We start from the raw sequence: 18,060 nt of genomic DNA, 5'->3' as shown, positions 1-18,060 counted from the left end.
AAGGGCTTGAATACAACTTCCGGTCTCACGTGGTATACCTGTCCAGCAGGCCCAGTCTTTGCTCTCTTAAATTCCAGTGATGCCTATGGATACAGAAGGAGCCAGAACCCACAGTTGACAGCTGATTGCTGGGGGAAAAGAGGGAGTGTCATATTTTTAACCTCTGTAAAGCCAGTGGGACTGGATGGACCCACGTGGCTGCAGTGAACCTTAGGCTACACTACCTACCGAGAGGTACTGTCTCCCATCCTAAAAATAACTTGAAAAATCCTTTAGTCTTTTCCCCAGTGCCTGACCCTTTGAAAAAAGCAGTGTCTTTGTGAACCGGACAATAGCAGCCTGTCGCTCCATAGCACAGCTGCTGAGCGGACTGTCCCCTGCCCCCAGCAGGCTGAATTCACTTGGACCTGGCTTGCAAGTCGAAGTGAACTTCCTAGGAGGTGGTAAAGCCCTTTGTAGACCGAGATGGGGGCAGAGTCAGGGAGAGGCGAGAAATGTCACGTTTGAACTTTATCAGTCAAAAGCATCAGATGGTCCTCCATCCACAGCTGGACACAGTTCCATTTGGTCCCCCAGAGATGTGATAGATGAAAGGCTGGCAGGCCCTGAGAAGGAAGGGCCTGTAAGATGGCTCGGTAGGTAAAGTACTTGCTGTGCAAACATAAGGATCTGAGTTCAAATCCCAGAAACCATATAAAGTTTTTGGATACTAGGAGCTCTCTGGCCAGTCAACTTGGTTTACAGAGATGCCCTTTCTCAAACAAGGGAGGTGACAATGGACACCTACACACACACATACACAATCATAAACACACATACACACAATCATACACATACACACAATTATATATATATACACACAATCATATACACACATACACACAATCATACACACACATAATCATACACACACATACACACAGTCATATATGCAAATACTCAAAAAAAATTTTAAGACACAAACTGAAACCTCATCCTGAGTCCCAGCTGTCCAGCTATGGGTCACAGATGAAGTCAATCAGGGCCCAAGTTGCCAGGAGAGTAGCTTCTAGGGAGACCCACCAGCAGCCTGTTCCCCTGCCCTGTTGACTGAGCTGTGATTTTTATTGTGGTGGTGTGTGTGTGTGTGTGCGTGTATGTGTGCGTGCATGTATGTGTGTGTACTACTCAGATAAATCCTTACTAGTTGCTCTAAACCATTCCTTCCCTTCACTGTCCATTGCTTTAGGGTTGGGTTTACTTCTCTTCTAGACAGTAAGCGATGTTAGCTAAAAGGAGAGAGGTTCAGCTGGATGTGGTGGTACACGCCTTTAATCCCAGCACTCAAGAGAAAGTGGCAGACAGATCTCTAAATTCAAGGACAGCCTGGTCTACAAAGCAAGTTTCAGGACAACTGGGGCTAGTGCTACTCAGAAAAACCCTGTCTGGAAAAAAAAATCAGGGTGATGTCTTGTAATTACACCTGTAATCTTAGCACCTGAGCAGGAGGATTGCTATGAACTTAAGGCTAGCCTGGGCTAAAGAGTATGGCCTTGTTTCACTTTTTTAAAGGTGGGTGGTGGCTGGAGCACCTTTTGCTCAGAGGTTGAGAGTGCTTACTGTACCCACATCAGGTGTCTCACAGCTGCCGATGGTGAAGTTCCAGGTTGTCAGACACTCAGGCCTTTGCAGGAACTTATGGATATTCATATAAAGTGCATAAATTCATCCAGGTGCACATACATTTAAAATTAAATAAATATATTTTTAAAAAGATTTATTTATATATATATATATATAAATACACTGTAGCTGTCTTCAGACACACCAGAAGAGGGCATCAGATCCCATTACAGATGGTTGTGAGCCACCATGTGGTTGCTGGGAATTGAACTCAGGACCTCTGGAAGAGCAGTCAGTGCTCTTAACCACTGAACCATCTCACCAGCCCATACATATATATTTAAAGATGCATTTATTTATTTTGTGTATGTAAGTGCCCTATCTGCATGTTCACCTGCATGTCAGAAGAGCATCAGATCTAAATTGTACTATAGATGGTCATGAGACACTATGTGGCTGCTGGGAATTGAACTGAAGACCTCTGGAAGAACAGATAGTGCTCTTAACTGTTAAGCCATCTCTCTGGCCCTAAAATTAAATAAATATTTTAAAGGTCCAGGCATAATAGCATAAAACCTTAATTGAAGCTCTCAAGAAGCAGAGACAAGGGGCTGTAGAGATAACTCAGGGGTTAAGAGCACTGACTGCTCTTCCAGAGGTCCTGAGTTCAAACCTTAGCAACCACGTGGTGGCTCACAACTATCTGTAATGGGATCTGATGCCCTCTTCTGGTTTGTCTGAGGACAGCTACAGTGTACTCACATACATAAAATAAATAATAGTTGAAGAAGAAGAAGAAGAAGAAGAAGAAGAAGAAGAAGAAGAAGAAGAAGAAGAAGAAGAAGGAAGAAGGAAGAAGGAAGAAGAAAGAAAGAAAGAAGAGGCAGAGGCAAGTGGATTTCTAAGAGTTTGAAGCCAGCCTGATCTACATAGCAAATTCCAGGCCAAACAAGACTACATAGTGAGATTTTGACTCACAAAAAAGGGTGTGGGGGCTTGACTAGTCTCAACCGGTAGGACTTTTGTCTAGCTTTGAGGGAGATCTGGGGAAACCCTAATTTGCTTCCTACCACCACATAGATTGGGTCACTCCTACAATTCCAACACTTGGGAGGTAGAGACCAGAGCAATTCAAGAGGCCAGTCTTGGCTACAGAAGACTCTGCCTGGGGCTGAAGAGGTGGCTTAGGGGTTAAGAACACTGGCTACTCTTCCAGAGGTCCTGAGTTACATTCCTAGTCTCCACATGACAGCTCACAGCTGTCTGTAACTCCAGTCCCAGAGATCCAGTGCACTCTTCCGGCCTCTGCTATTAGGCACAGGCATGGTACACAGATACATATGCAGGCACCACACCCATAAACATGTGTAACGTATTTGTTACATATAGTAAATATATTATATATATTTACATAGAAACAGTCATAAGCATAAGACATTGTGGCAATACATACTATTTGGTTTTTTTGTTGGTTTGTTTGTTTGTTTGTTTTTGTTTTTGATCATTTTCCTTTTAAGACAAAGTCTCTCTACTTAGCCCTGGCTGTCCTGGAACTCCCTATGTAGACCAGGCTGGCCTCAACCTAACAGCTTCTGCTTGTCTCTGTCTCTTGCATGTTCCAGCATTAAAGGAATGCCCCATCATGCCTGGCCATAGGTTCATTCTTTAAGACAAAGTTTCCTGTGGCCCAGGCTGAGCTCAGATTCACTGTGTGGCTCAGAATGGCCCTGAAGGCCGAATGCTGGGATTAGACACACCTCTCTGTCTACTTTCTTCCTTTTTTGCTACTGGTGAACAAACCCAGCGCCTCAAGCATGCTAGACCAATACTGCGTGATTGAGCTATTTTCCCAAGCCTTGACTTGTTTAAAATGTAAACGCAATAGAAAGGGTTAAGTCTCAAAAGAGACAATGAAGGACAGAAGTGTCCCAGAAAAGCAGGTAGATTGGGAAATCTCTCTCAAAATCCTAGGAAAGGGTTTAAGAGCTGAAAATGATGAAGAAAAAAGTGTGAGGATCAGAAAAAACGAAGAACCAGTGGGAGCTCTACTCAAAGCAGCTGCCAAGAAAACTTTCTCAGGAAAAGAGGAAGTGCGATCAAAGGGCCTACTGTGCTCCAGCCAGGCGAAGAACGAAAAGAAATCCATATTGGTTATGTTTTCATTTTCATCGGCAGGCTAGGAAATTATTCAAGCACCTCTGTGTGTGCACATCTATAGACCCAAGGTACTTACAAAAGAATGAAAATCCAAGCCTTGCTGGAAACCCAACTGACAGGGTAGGGTCACAGAAGACAGGGAACAATGCTCACACAGCAAACAGATAGGAAAGACTCAAGCCACCGCACGCGCTTATCCATCTTGCAAAGGGCACTCGAGGGATTACTTGAAAGTGTGCACCAGAGGAGAGACAAATCAGAAGTAAATGTCAAGGATGCGGATGGTGTGGTGTCAAAGGTGGTTTTCATCCCACTCGAGGCTCAGAAACGGGTAGCGCGGCCATTCTGTCGTCCGTGTCCTGTACCTGCCTGTGTCCCTGCTCCTGCAAGGTGACCGAGTTAGCTAAGGGGTGGAGGGGAAAAAGGGGACACACAAGCACTGTCTGGGTCCGCGGTTGGGATGGGGGTTGGGGTGCAGTCACGTGGATTCCTGAACTCCTTGGGATGCTTGCAGGGAACTGCAGCTGGGAGTGGGGGACGGTCTCCGATGCGGCACGCGGCCTTACCCCCGGGTCCGGTGGACACTGTGACCTGCGCGTAGGTGGCTCCCGCGGCGGCGGCGGGGCCTGAGACGCCGTTGAGCGCGGCCACGCGCACGGTGTAGCGCACGCCCGGCCGCAGGTGCAGCAGTGTGGCGGCGCGTTCCCGCAGCCCAGCCTGGCGCGGGACGAAGGCCACGCGCGGCCCGCAGGGTTGGCACGCGCCCGCCGGACCGTCGCGCCCGCAGCGCAGGCACAGCAGGGAGTAGGTGACGTCGGAGCGGCCTCCGGAGTCCTCAGGCGGCAGCCAGCGCAGCTGCAGCGCCAGCGGGGAGCGGCTGAGGCTGTACTGCAGGTCCCGTGGCGCGGATGGCGGCCCTGCGACAGGAAGCGTTGCTGAGTGGGGCCCGGCGGGGACGCAAGAGCGCGAGGCGTGGGGACGGGGATGGGGGTGGGGCTCGGGCAACCCGCGTGGGAGCAGTATGGCAGGAAGCCGGCAGACGTGGGGAGCAGCGTGGATACCGAGATCGAGGGGACGGAGATGGGGACATGGTCACAGGAAACAGAGAGGAAGGACGTCCCAGCTAGGCTCAGGAAAAGACGAGGGGAATGGGGAATGGGGAAAGTACTCCCCAGACGGCCACCCATAGAGAATCCTGACCCCCATCTCCATCCTTCTGGATTCCTCTAGTCCCAGGCCCAGGTTCTCAGACCCACCCCAGGCTCTTTGCCCTGTCAGTATAATTTGCAACCCCGCCTCCCACCCCTACCCCGCCTCAGTAGTACTGTGGCATCTCCCTCCCCAGGCCTAGCCAGGAGGGAAACTCACGGGTGCAGGAAGCTGAGGGCGGGTCAGTGGGCGAGCGAGCATAGGTGTCCTGGCACACACAGAATGTAGAGGCGTTCTCTAGGGCCAAGCTGTGCTCCGGGCAGGGCGAGCAGAGGGGCCGCCTTGGGGACACCTTGTAAAACCCTGGGGGACAAGCTGTGGGAAGGGGTTGGTGAAGACGTCTCCTTCCTGACCACGCCCCACCCTGTATTCTTGCTTTTCCTGGACTAGAGTGGAGAGGGGTGACGGCTCTTAGTTCAGCCTCATCTGGCCCTTGACAAAAGCTGTGTGTGCAGGGGGCTGGCGACAGCACTCCTGTTAATAAGTTTGACTTCATCTCCGTGGTTACAAAGAGGAGAGCGAGGCTGGGAAAGATATTAGCTGCCAAACGTTCCACCATTAGTGGGATTCTCATCCCAATCTGCCCCTTTCAAAATCCTGACACCTCTGCTCTAAGGTCAAAGATGCAATCCTGAGGTGAACCAGAGAAAAGAAAGGCGGGGCTTCCAGGGGCTGGGTCCCTGAGGGACATACACAATTCCACTTATACAAACAGGCAGGCAGGCAGGCAGACACACACACACACACACACACACACACACAGAGAGAGAGAGAGAGAGAGAGAGAGAGAGAGAGAGAGAGACTGGACCCAGTTTGGAGGCAGAGCTGGGCAGGTGGAGGGGTGGAGCCCTGCTGCCCTTGTCTTCACTCGCCCAACAGCTCGTCTCCTAGGAACAGGTTCATAGCTGAGTTGCATCACATGCACACGCATACACTCATTGCTGGGTGGCCTTGGGCATGTTGGTTAATCTTCCTGAGCCCTGTGTAGAATGCCTGCCTCGGGAGGACTGGCTGAGATAAAACGCCATATATAGTATCTGTGAAGACTGCAGCTAGGGCGCTTCTCCCCCTCAGACCCACAGAGGGGATAAGTAAACACACTTGATCGACTGACTGACTGAGACAGCATCTCATGCAGCCCAGATTAGCCTTCAGCTGTCCACATAGCTGAGGATGACCTGGAATTCTTGTTCTTCCTCTTCTGAATGCTGGGGTTACAGGAATGACCAAACTCTTACTCCGTTCTATTTATTTATTATAAAAAGTGCTGGTCCCTTTGTGAACACACAGAGACCAGAGCTCCATGTCAAGTGCCTTCCTCTGTCACCATGCAACTTAGTTTTTGAGACAGGCTCTCTCGCCAGATCAGAGCCTCATGGCCTCAGCTATTCTGGCCAGAAAGCCTCTGGGATTTGTTGTCCCCTTACTGTGCCAGGGTTACAGACAAGCTGTGCCATGCCTAACCTTTTGTGGATGCTGGGCATCTCAACTCAGACCTTCAAGCTGATGCAGTAAGCATTTTACCTCCGAGCCATCTTCCTGCCTTAAATACCCATTTTTTTTAAAAGGGTGTCTGTCTGATTTGAGGTAGTGGCTCCTGGCCCCCGCCCTCAGCTGACTCCCTGGGCCTTCCCTCTAGTCTAGCTAGGGATGGAAGGAGGAACGACAGCAGGGAGGGAGACTAACTCTTGGGAAGAACGCTGTTCCCAAGAAGAGCTGAGCTGTGGCACTGTCTGAAAGGCTTAGACTCAGAGAGTCCCATCTTACTCAGAGTCCCCTGCAGCATAGCTAGAGGGTGGGCTAAGCAGCCACTTTCCTTTAGCACAAACTGCAGGGCCACTACCTTTGTAGGCCTGTGGGTGTAGTCAGAACCAAGACACAAAAACCTGGAGTAGTATTAGCTTTGGGCTGAGGAAACCATCCGTCAGATGGAAGTTATCTTAGCCTGTTGATTGCTTGGAAACAGAGTGGTGAGTGTTTGAAGAGGGTTTGCCCTCCATAAAAGTCTCAGTATTGGGAGGAATGTAGAGGTGCCATGCTTGAAGGGGAAGGAAGATGCTGTCCTCCCTGTGGTCTTTGTGGCCCCATCACAGACAATTATGGTCCTCCCTGATTTGTTAGGTGTTGTGCTGAAGGACAGACTCAGGATAGGTTCCCTGACAGCCAATACCTTCCCTTCAATGTCAAAGTCAGAAATTCAGAGGTCATCTAGCTTAACTCCCACTGATCTGGTCCTGAAGAGATTTTTCACCAGCTTTGCTCATATACCTCATCATGTCTCCCTTCTTAGGAACTCTACCCTTCTTAGGCCGCCTTTGCCACCAGAGAGAAAAGCTATTCATAGGAGGAGCCCAAGTTAGGGGCTATGTGTAGAGTCAATCCTGTCACTCCACCAGGGGGTCTCAGTAACCTATACAGCATCAGCAAGCAGGCAGACCCACGAGAGACTTGATAATCATCTGTGTTCCGTAAAGGGAAGTTAAATATCACTGATTCCCATGATGACTACAGAAGGACCAAGAACCAAGGTCACCAAAGAAAGAGCAGGACACCGGATGGTAGCACAGGCCACTTAATCCCAGCACTCGAGAGGCAGAGGCAGGCAGATATCTAAATTTGAGGCTAGCCTGGTCTACAGTGTGACTTCCAGGACAGCCAGGACTACACAGAGAAACCCTATCTCAAACCAAATAAAATACCAAAATAATCATGATATTAACTATAATCATAAAGACTGGGGAGACCTTAGCTTTGTCTCCTCCTCTAGCTTTGAGAAAGTGTCCACCTGGCTACAAGAGATACTTGGACTGCCTGAAGGTACCAACGCAAACCTGACCATTTCTGGTCCCTTCCTAACCTCCAGCAGCCCCCACCATGCCAACCCTGAACACCACAGAGAGCTTCTGACCCATATCTCACACCCTCCGGGCAGCTGAATTGTGTATCTCTGTAAAGTCCAGATCCAACAGCACCTCCCTTGGGAAATTTGCCCTAGATTTCCCCCATCTCCTCCACTGCCCTGGACAGTAGCAATGCCACTACAAGCAACTTTTATCTGGTCTCAGCCCGAGGAGAGGGAGCACAACACAAACCAGAGATCTCTAGTCTCTAAGCATCCACGAGTTTATCACCTGCTGTGAGCCAGGTGTTTTTCAAGGCTCTAAAGACACACCATAGAATAGACAGGGCTCTGACTCTCCCACCCTGTTACAGACGACTCTGCACCTGGCAGAGCACACAATAGTGGTCCTGAGCTGGTCATTCCCCCATCAGCTGGTTATAGAGACCACACGCACCTTTATCTGACTGATAGCTCCTCTCCTGCAGTCCTAGAGGTGGGGACAAGCCACCCTCTGTTTAAGGACAGCTAGCCATCTCCACTCTGGACCCCTGGCTTCCACACCTCCTCAGGGTTGACACTCCTCTGTCATCTCTACTGGTCTTTGCCATCCTCTCTGTCTGCTGTCTCTTTCCAGTGATGTCACTAGAGGTTGGAGCAGAAAAGGAGTCCACTCCCATGCCAGCATAAGGGCTCTGACTATAGACTATTTTAAAACAATCCTAAAGCTGACTAAAAGTTGTCCTGCTTTTTATTAGCAACATGCGTCAGCAATTTTAACCCACGTCAGTAATAAAACACTCTTTCTTCTTGAACAGATTGCTCCCTGCACATATTTGGTGTGCCACTGGCTCTCTCCCCCAGCACATAAACAAGTGACTCTGCTCTACAATAAAAGCCCTCTTTCTGTTCAAACAATATGTTCACACACAAAGATTCTATCAACCCAACATTCTGCTGAAGATGCTGTCTCTTTTCCCTTCAAATCCAGGCTTCTAGAGTTCTCTCTCTCTCTCTCTCTCTCTCTCTCTCTCTCTCTGAGTGTGGGTGTGTGGGTGGGTGGTCTCACATAGCTCAAACTCACCATTCAGTTAAGGATGCATCCTGAGTGTTGGGAATAGACATATAACCCAATGACTGGTTTTTGTGGTACCCAGGGCTTTGTGGATCGGTGCCAAGTAAGCACTCTTCCAACTGAGCCACATCCCCAAGATTGATGCTCTACCAACTGAGTTATCTAGGATCACTACACATCTAGACGCTTTTTTGACTCTGGCTCCACAGGGCTCTTTATTCTTCAGCTGACTGACTGTAGCTCACTCACTCTATTGCTCAACTGCAATTGTTCTTGCCAAGATCAAGTGAGCACCATCCAACCCTCAACACGACCGAGTGCTCACCACGCTCTCTTCTGGATGCTCGTCTCCCTGGACCACGGTATCACCTCCCTTTCCTACCCTCTAGTCTCTCAGCATGCCTCCCCCAATCTCTTTCTTTTTAGACAGGATCTATTATGTATCCCTGGCTGTCCTGAAACTCACTAAGTAGAGCAGGCTATCCTGGAACTCACAGATGGCTGCCTTCTTCTGCCTTCCAAAGGCTTGCATTAAAGCAGTGACTCCCAACCTACAGGTTTCTACCCCATTGGTAAATTATCTCCAAAACTATTTGCATAGCAATGCATAGCACAGCAACATTACAGTTGTGAATGAAATAGCAACAAAAATAATTTTGTGGTTGGGGGTCATCACAACATGAGGAACTGTATTAAAGAGTCACAGCGTTAGGAACACTGAGAACCACTGGACTGAAGGCATGTGAGAACCCACCTTTAAAAAAAAATACCTCTGCAGGGTATAGATTACACAGCAAAGGCTTTTGCTTGCTGAGCCATCTTGCCTCTTTGGGGTCTTTTTTGTTGTTTTAAATTGAGTCTCATGTAGCCCAGGCTGGCCTTGAACCCTAGTCTTCCTGTTTCCACCTCCTAGGTGCTGAGACAGCAGTCATTCTACACCATGTCCCCCATCCCTGCCATCTGTCTTTATCACTCAAAGATGGCTGCTACCATTTTGGTTCACAGCTCGCTGTCTCTCTCCTTCCTCCCTTCTGTCCTCCAATGCTTCCCCTCCCCAGTTCTTTCTTTGCTGGTACAGCTTGAGTGTTCTTTTGAAAATATGAATCTAAACATGCTCGCCCCCCTCCTCAATGGCCTGAAGCATAAAGTTATTATTTCATCATTTGCCTGTGGCCCCGCCCCTCTTCCAGATCATGGATTCTCACACGCCCACGTGCCTGCCACAGTAACCACCCTGGGTTACTTATTTAGTACCAACCACTCTGTTCCTTTTTGTCACTATGCCTCTGCAGAATGTTCCCAGCCACCAGGAAGAAAATCCTCCCTTTCTCTGGAAAACTCTCCTCGTCCTTAGAACCGGGCTCTGTGTGGGCAGGACACACACTATGGTGTGATGGCTTCACATTAACTGTCAACCTGGCATCTAGGAGGCAGGCTTCTGGGGACATCTGCAAAGGACTGTTTCGATTAAGGATATAACCTTTCCTGATGTCTGTAAGGGGTTGTCTTGACTGACTTAATTGAAGTAGAAAAGCCTATCACTATGCTTTTGAGACAGGGTCTGTTTACATAGTTCTGGCTCTCCTGGGACTCATTATGTTGTCTAGGCTGGTCTTGAACCCACAGAGATCTGCCTGCCTCTGCCACTAGCAGGTATGAATTAATTCATTGTTCTCTGCTCTCAGATGTGTATATAAGGCAACCAGTTCTTCACCACAATAGAGTGTAACCGAGATAAGCCAAGTAAACCCCCTTTTCTAAGTTGCTTTTGTCAGGCTAGTTATCAAAGCAGCAGGAAGAAAACAGAGATACATGGGCACTCCGCATTTCCACTGACCATCTACCATCTCCCGCTGCCTGCAATGGACCCTGGAGCTATGAGATCAGTGATGAGCTTAGAAACACACCCGTGTTCACATCTGTTTTGGTGGACCATGGTAGTACAGGCATGGAGGACTCAGGATCGGATGCTTGGGAGAGCTCAGAAAGGTTTTTGATTCTGGGTTTTATATTACCCACAGTTTTCCAGGGAAGAGACAGTATATTCATCCACATACATAATAGTAGCTGGAGAGAATACATCTGGAACTGATCCTCAGCTCATCTGAGCAGGTGATTGAGTAGGGAAACAGTGCCCTGGTTAGCTTTAACTGTCAGTTTGACACAGCACAGTGTTACCTGAGTCTCAATTAAGAGATTTCTCAGATCAGATTGGCCTATGGAATGTCTGGAGTGGATTGTCTCTATAGGAGGACCCAGCTCACTGTGTGAGATACCATTCCTAGATCTGATGGTCCTGGGCTACATAAAAGGCTAGGTAAATATATGAGCCAGTAAGCAGTCTATGTGTTTTATGCTTTGAGTTTCTTCCCTGACTTTCCTCAGTGATCTGTAAGCTGAAATCAACCCTTTATCCCCTTAGGCTGTTTCTGGTTGGAGTGTTTTTATCGTAGCACCAGGTGGAGTGACAAAGTCAATCTTAGTCACTTCCTGTGACACCAACCACTCTGCAAATGTGTTATAGCATGTGTAACGTTTTTATGAGTTAAAAAAAAATCAACCTTTGCCCCTTTGCATCTAGATGTGAGCTTTTCAAGATCCGGGGCTGGGTCTGATTCATCTCTATCACCCTGACACCCGGAGAAAGACCTGGATTAGAAAGTGGATCCTGGGGGCTGGAGAGATGGCTCAGTGCTTAAGAGCACTGACTGTTCTTCAGGAGGACCTGAGTTCAATTCCCAGCAACCACATGGTGGCTCACAACCATTTATAATGGAGTTAGATTCCCTCCTCTGGTGTGACTGAAGACAGTGCACTCAGACATTAAATAAATAAATAAATAAATAAATAAATAAATAAATAAATAAATAAATAAAATAGAAAGTGGATTCTTTGGTAATGAGATAGCTCAGTGGGTAAAGTCAATTGCTGTCTGCCTAGCTTGACCACTTGAGTTCAACAGTAGAATTCATGGTTGAGGGACAGAATTGACTCCCATGGGGTATCCTCTGGCTTCCACTTGCACTCCATGGCATGCACACACGATCTCTCTCCTTAGGTACCACACACACACACACACACACACACACACACACACACACACACACACCAGTTCTACTTCAGAAGGCTGAGTGGGTTCCTAGGAGGTGGCAAACTGTCACTGGAGCTCTGAGATGTTCCTGCCAGCTACACTTAAATATGGTCATGGATGAAGTCCTTGTAATACAGGCCTGAGGGTTGGGCTGCTGTGAAATTTGTTTTCTTTTTTAATGCATAAAGGGGGCATGATATAGACTCACAGAGCTGTGCAAACCTGGATTCCAATCCTGACCACCATTGCTAACTTTGCAAGTGAGGTAGGCACTGAAATACAGGTTTATACGTTTTTGGTTTTTGTTTGATTGCTTGGTTGATTTGGTTTGGTTGAGACACCATTTCACTATGTGCCCAATCTTCCCGATTCAGTTTCTGAGGGCTGGGTTATAAAGACCTATGCTACTACCCCTGGTTCCTAATGTGTCCTTAATATGGGATCAGATTCAACTTTTCCAGTCTTGACTAGGTCCACTAGCACTGCACAACATGTCTTGACTCTGGGCTCTGCCATGGCTTCTCCACTTCCACTCCTACCTCTTCATCTAGAGCACACTCTATCCTGCCATCTGCATATGTCCCCATCCCATCCCATCCCATCCCATCCCATCCCATCCCATCCCATCCCATCCCATCCCTCTAGGCGCCCTGGATACCTTCGCAGATGTCACCACGTTCCTGGAATCCTGCACTGCAGCTGCAACGGCCCACGGGCACCAGCCATTCGCCATCCGCGCCACAGTGCATGCGGGGAGGGCTGCTGGACTCTCCTTCCGAGTGGGCCACGCACGTTCCAGCCACTTCCACCAGTGTGGAGAAGGCGCTCTCCGCTGCGGTGGCGGGAAAGGCTGCCAGGCCCCGCACTGTGGCGCGGCACTGCTTGTAGTAGACACGCACTGAGACCAACGCCACACACGCACCCACGTCCTGGAAGGCCAGATGGAAGCCTTGCCGGCTGAGGGGGCCAATCTCACGCACCTCTGTGTTCAGCTTCATCTTTCGCTCCCCCAGGTCGCCCTGTGTGAAGCTCTCATCAGCTGCGATGGTGTCAATCTTGCGGGGTCCGTTGCCTCCTAGGCGGGGACGCCCTCGGCCTATGTCGGCCTCGGTTTCCAGGTAGTATGCGTTGAAGGTCTCTTTGCAGGTGCCCGTGGCTCCAGGTATGCTGCTGCAGTCACGCAGCGTGAACTGCAGCTCCACGAAGATGCGCTGCCCACGGCCGCGGCTGATCCAGCCCGTCTGAAGCCAGTTGTCCTGGTTGGGCTCTAGCACGTTGCACACTTGGTACGTGCGGATGGGACGATCATGTTCATCCACGCCACTAATCTCCTCCCACTGAGGCAAAAGTACAGAGGGCACCTCAGAGCCTGGCCTTTCTCCACCTTTGCCTTTCTCCTACCTTCCAGCCCCGTATAATCTAAGCCCTTAAAATGACACAATGCAGGGTGAGGAGTCACTTCAGAAATGAACAAGTCCAATTCACCAGTTCACTTTCTCTCCATTACTGGGGATTGAACCTAGGTCGTTGGGCTTGCTGAGCAAGCACTCTACCATAGTCTTTTCTTTTCTTCCTTCCTTCCTTCCTTCCTTCCTTCCTTTCTTTCTTTCTTTCTTTCTTTCTTTCTTTCTTTCTTTCTTTCTTTCTTTTTGACATTACATCAGTCAAGTTGTCCAAATTGTCTTTGAATTCACTCTGCAATCAGGCAGGCTGAATTCACAGTCCTCCTGACTCAACTTCCTGAGTAGCCTGGCTTATAGGAGGCCAGTTGTAATCTTTTTTCTTTTCTTTCCTTTTCTTTCTTTCTTTCTTTCTTTCTTTTTTTGAAAGAGTCTCACCCTGTAGCCTAGGCTGGCCTTAATCTCACTGTATATCTCAGGCTGGCCTCAAACTCACAGCAATTTTTCTCCCTCAGCCTCCAAAGTCCTAGGATTACAGTCATGAGCTGTCTGCCATACCTGGCTTCCTCTTTTCTTTTTAAAATATGCAGTATCCCTTGGATTTGTATCTTGTCCCTGAGCAGGGGCCACAGTGATCTTCCCTGTACTGTCCTAATGTTAACATGTGTGCTGAGAAATAAGCCCGGTATTTACTTTTGTGGATGAGGAAGCTGAGGTTGAAGAGGGAGAGTTACCGCTTAACTGGATAGGCACAGTGAGTCCTTGACAGAGCTAGGAAGAGTCTCTCAACTCTCTCTCTGCCCAGTGACCTTTCCACCCCGCCCCACCCCCACCTTGCTTACTCGGTCAACAATTGACAGCTGTTTAGAGGTCTGCTGTGTGTGAGGTAATGAACAACCTATGCTCCATCCAGCTCACATCTCTGTCCTTAGACACAGCCAGCTCTCCTGTTTGATTGTTTGACTGACTCACTGAAGACTTGGTATTTACAAGGAGGGCTCTGGAGAACACAAACTCTGTGCATCTTTTAAAATTCTTTCGTGGGCCTCAATGGGTAAAGGCTCTTGCCCCCAAGTCCAACCTGAATCTGATCCTCAGGACCCTCATGGTGGTTGAAGAGCTCAGACTCCTGCAGGTTGTCTGACCTCCACATGCACACTGTGGCACCGATACATATATACACAATACATAAAAACAACAAATAAATGACTACCTAACTCAAAAGCGTTAAACTCTCTCGAAATTTCATAATATATAATGTACTTTAACCATATCCCTCTATCCCCTTCTCCCCCACACCAAACCACTTCCCAGCAAGTGCCCCTCCTACGTGTGTGTTTGTGTGTGTGTGTGTGTGTGTGTGTGTGTGTCCCACTGCATTAAACTAAGGTTGTCTGCGTGAGCGTGGGTGAGGAGTTTCTGTGGTACATTTTGATCTTAAGTGAACACGGGGTGCTGAAGGGATTGATCTAGGACCATTAGAGGGTCCTTGGGATGGAGGGACAGTTTAACACCTACCCCAGTGCTCGGCAGTGCAGTCCAGCCTAACTCAGCCTGGGAGGCTTTGGAGTCCAGAAGAATAACTAAGAGGAAAGAATATGGATGTCAGAAAGCCACACTGTCAGGTTAGGAGGGCGGGATCCAGTGCTGGACTCATCACAGACAGCTACAGGAGGGGACAGGAAGCGGAACCAAACTCCAGAAGATCTGGACAGCTTAAGTCTGGAGAGGGGCAGCCACAGTGATTAATGGAGGCACCTCTATTCATTCCCTGAGGCTTGTGACTAATGACCACAAATGTAATGCCTTATGGCTTCTCCTCTGTCTTCAGTACCTGATTCCAGCCTCTGCTTCTATGGCCATATTGCCTTCTCCTCTGGCTCCAAGTCTTTCTGCCCTCATAAGGCCACTGTGGTTGCAATGGAACCAATTTCCAATCCAGACTCATCTCTTCATGAATTAGATCCTGGCTCTCTCTCTCTCTCTCTGTCTCTCTCTCTCTGTCTGTCTGTCTCTGTCTCTCTCTTCTTGAATTGAGTGCCATTATCACCCTTCCAGCAAGTCCATGGCAGATGCTCTAAGGTCAGCTTTCACATTAGGGATAGAAGCCAGTGACCCTTTCCACCCTCTCCAAATCCCCCAAATTATATTTAACTGTCAACTAGCAGGAAGAAATGAGTGGATCTGGGAATTCTTGGGTGCAGCCCAAATTCACTCAGATCTGAGGTCATGGAAGAGATTAATACCCTTTTCATTTGTCTCCCAGAGCCTTGGGTGAAAATGAAGTGGAAAGACTACTTAGCAACAGGAAACGGAATTCTTTGCTTCTCTGCCCAGCCCCTTTCCCAGGGGCTGTCACTTCTAACTGCCTTTGAAAGAATGTCATGGGCCCTTTCACACATAATCCATGACCCTCTCCACCTCCTCCCTACCAAGAAAGCTTGGAGTCACTTTATTCCCTCAGGATATGACAGAGCAGCAGCCTGCACCCTTCATTAGTTGGGCTCAGAGAAGCCTGAGTCTGGAGAGCAGAGCCTTCGGCTTAGACACAGGAAGCCAGGCCATTCCCAAATCTCAGAAAATTACTTCCCCAGAGTGGTAAGAAAGGGGTGGGGGTGGGCTTCCAAGGTGAAAGCCTCCAAGAGAGACAGACCCTCGAAGCAGCCGCGACGGTGGGCAGGGCCGCTGACAGTACTCTGGGTTTTCGTCACCGAGCGACCGTGCTTGCAAATCGCATACTGGCAGGCATCTGCCATCCCGCGCCAGGACAGACCCTGCGGGCAGAGTCTGTTCCAGCATCTCAGGTTCTGCACCTGGTTGTGACGCGTCTGGATTCAACTGAACATACAGCTCCAAGAGGTGTGGGAGCGTAGGCAAGACTCGGGCGCTACTGTGGCCGACAGACCCAAATCCTCCGCAACGCGGACGGCGCGCGGTGGACTCGATCTCGATTCAGCACTGCGGACAGCACCTCGAGCGGCGCCAGGACTCAGCCCGCGGGATCCTGCTGTCCACTCTGCGGATCTCCGCAGGCTCCTGCTATTCGTCTCCATCGAGCCTAATGCTCTGGTCTCGCCGCATCCTCTCGGCTTCCCTTCTCCCTTCATCTCCCCACCCCCACCCCTCCCACCTCCAATCACTCAACCTGTCCGTCTCACCGGGCCCCTGAACCTGTCTCGGGCTCCTGTGGTTCCCCAGCCTCTTTCTTCCCCAGCCTCCTAGGTCTCCAGACCTAAGATCCTCAATACCCCTCTGTTCTCTATTGCTTAGCCAACCTCCCCTCTTTCTCTAGTTCTTTCCCGCTCTGTTGCCCGCTTGCTTCAAGTCCCAACACAGGGTAGTCTCTCCAGTCTTCTAGCTCCCCTCCCCAACTCCCTAATTTTTGGCGTCTCAGGCTCCCAGGCACAACCCACCTTACCTTCCTCGGCGGTCCCGGGCCGTCCGGGTCCCAGAAGCAGAGCAAGGCAGAGTGGCATCAAGCAGACGAACAGGCGCAGCGGGTGTGGACCGGCGCCAGTCTCCATGGTCCACAGACGGAGCTGTCAGTGCGGCGGCGGCTTCAGCCTCGCCAGCCCAGCACCGCTGAGCAGTGCCCCCAGACCCCAGCGCCGGCTGGGGCGGAGTCTCGCTGGTCACCATCATCCATGGGGACCAATCGCTACGCATCGCCGCGGGAGGTCCACCAATCCGGGTCAGCAGAGGATGAGGAGGTGGAGTTTCATAGGCCAGGGGCGGAACGCCCAGCTGGAGGGGGAAACCAAGGGGTCCCGCAGATCTCCAAACCGTGGGGGTAGGGCGGCTTTGAGCGTTAGCAGGGTTGCTGGAGGGCGAGACAAGCTGGCGTCGGTGGACTAGAGACCCTTAAACCTTAGCTCTCTAAATCCTGAGAAGTAGGCGCTGTGGGCGTGGCTTACGGAGGGGCGGTCCGCGGGGAAGCGGTGACACTTGCAGCCTCTTAGCTAGCTTTGGGAGCACCCTTGTTCCCAGAACTTGCAGGGGGTTTCCGAGCCTGATATTCTGACCTCAGGCTCTAGGGAGCTCTGATGTCTCCCATCCCTTGGCCTCTTGTATCTACGGCTCCCAGTGTTGCATGGTTCGATCCCTCCTCTTTTTTCTCCCGCCCTGCCCTCATCTCTCTCTCTCTCTCTCTCTCTCTCTCTCTCTCTCTCTCTCTCTCTCTCACACACACACACACACACACACACACTGGCCGATTCCAGAAGCTGCTTGAGGAAAGAGTCAAATCAGAGACAGGATCCCACCCTACCAGCACCGCTTCCCAGACTGGGAAACCATGTGGACGCTGAGATGCGGGAAGTAGCCGATTTTGCACCAACAATCCACTTCCCCGGTTCTTGCTTCTGCATTCCAGACACACAAGCAGCATCCCCCCACAACCTCTGCCCACAGTATGTTCAGGCTGGGGTTCTCCTCTGGAGCACCCCAGGAGAATGACGAGAAATGCAGCACCTGGAATCTGAGGTCCCTGTGAAAGAGGCGGAGCAGTCTTCGAAGAGTTCAGCTGGAGCTGACGAAGCCGCAAGGAAACGTGGGACACGACCTCTATTTAATGAAGGTCACTTATTGCGAGTTGAAGGTTTAACCATTTGGTGGGGTGGAGAGGGTTAGGGACCTCTAGAACGAAGGAAGCAGCTGAGCTCCACCATATGAGCTAAACTTGATGGGA

General features: G+C 49.9%; 1 protein-coding gene across 1 annotated transcript in view; it reads right to left on the bottom strand.

Moving 5' to 3' along the window:
- EPHA10 (EPH receptor A10) overlaps nt 1-16,897 on the bottom strand; it is a gene marked incomplete at both ends in the record, with an annotated part of 32,740 nt that extends 15,843 nt beyond the window's left edge. The window contains 5 exons of the mRNA XM_080920780.1: nt 4,326-4,676; nt 5,128-5,283; nt 12,632-13,310; nt 14,892-14,956; nt 16,792-16,897. Of these exons, the coding sequence (XP_080776906.1) occupies nt 4,326-4,676; nt 5,128-5,283; nt 12,632-13,310; nt 14,892-14,956; nt 16,792-16,897 (1,357 nt within the window). The remainder of the gene's footprint in view (nt 1-4,325; nt 4,677-5,127; nt 5,284-12,631; nt 13,311-14,891; nt 14,957-16,791) is intronic.
- Between the last annotated feature and the right edge of the window lie 1,163 nt (nt 16,898-18,060).

Source organism: Micromys minutus (genome assembly GCF_963924665.1).
Source record: "Micromys minutus genome assembly, chromosome: 9".
NCBI classification, from domain to species: Eukaryota; Metazoa; Chordata; class Mammalia; order Rodentia; family Muridae; genus Micromys; species Micromys minutus.
This window is presented reverse-complemented; position numbering and strand designations above follow the sequence as displayed.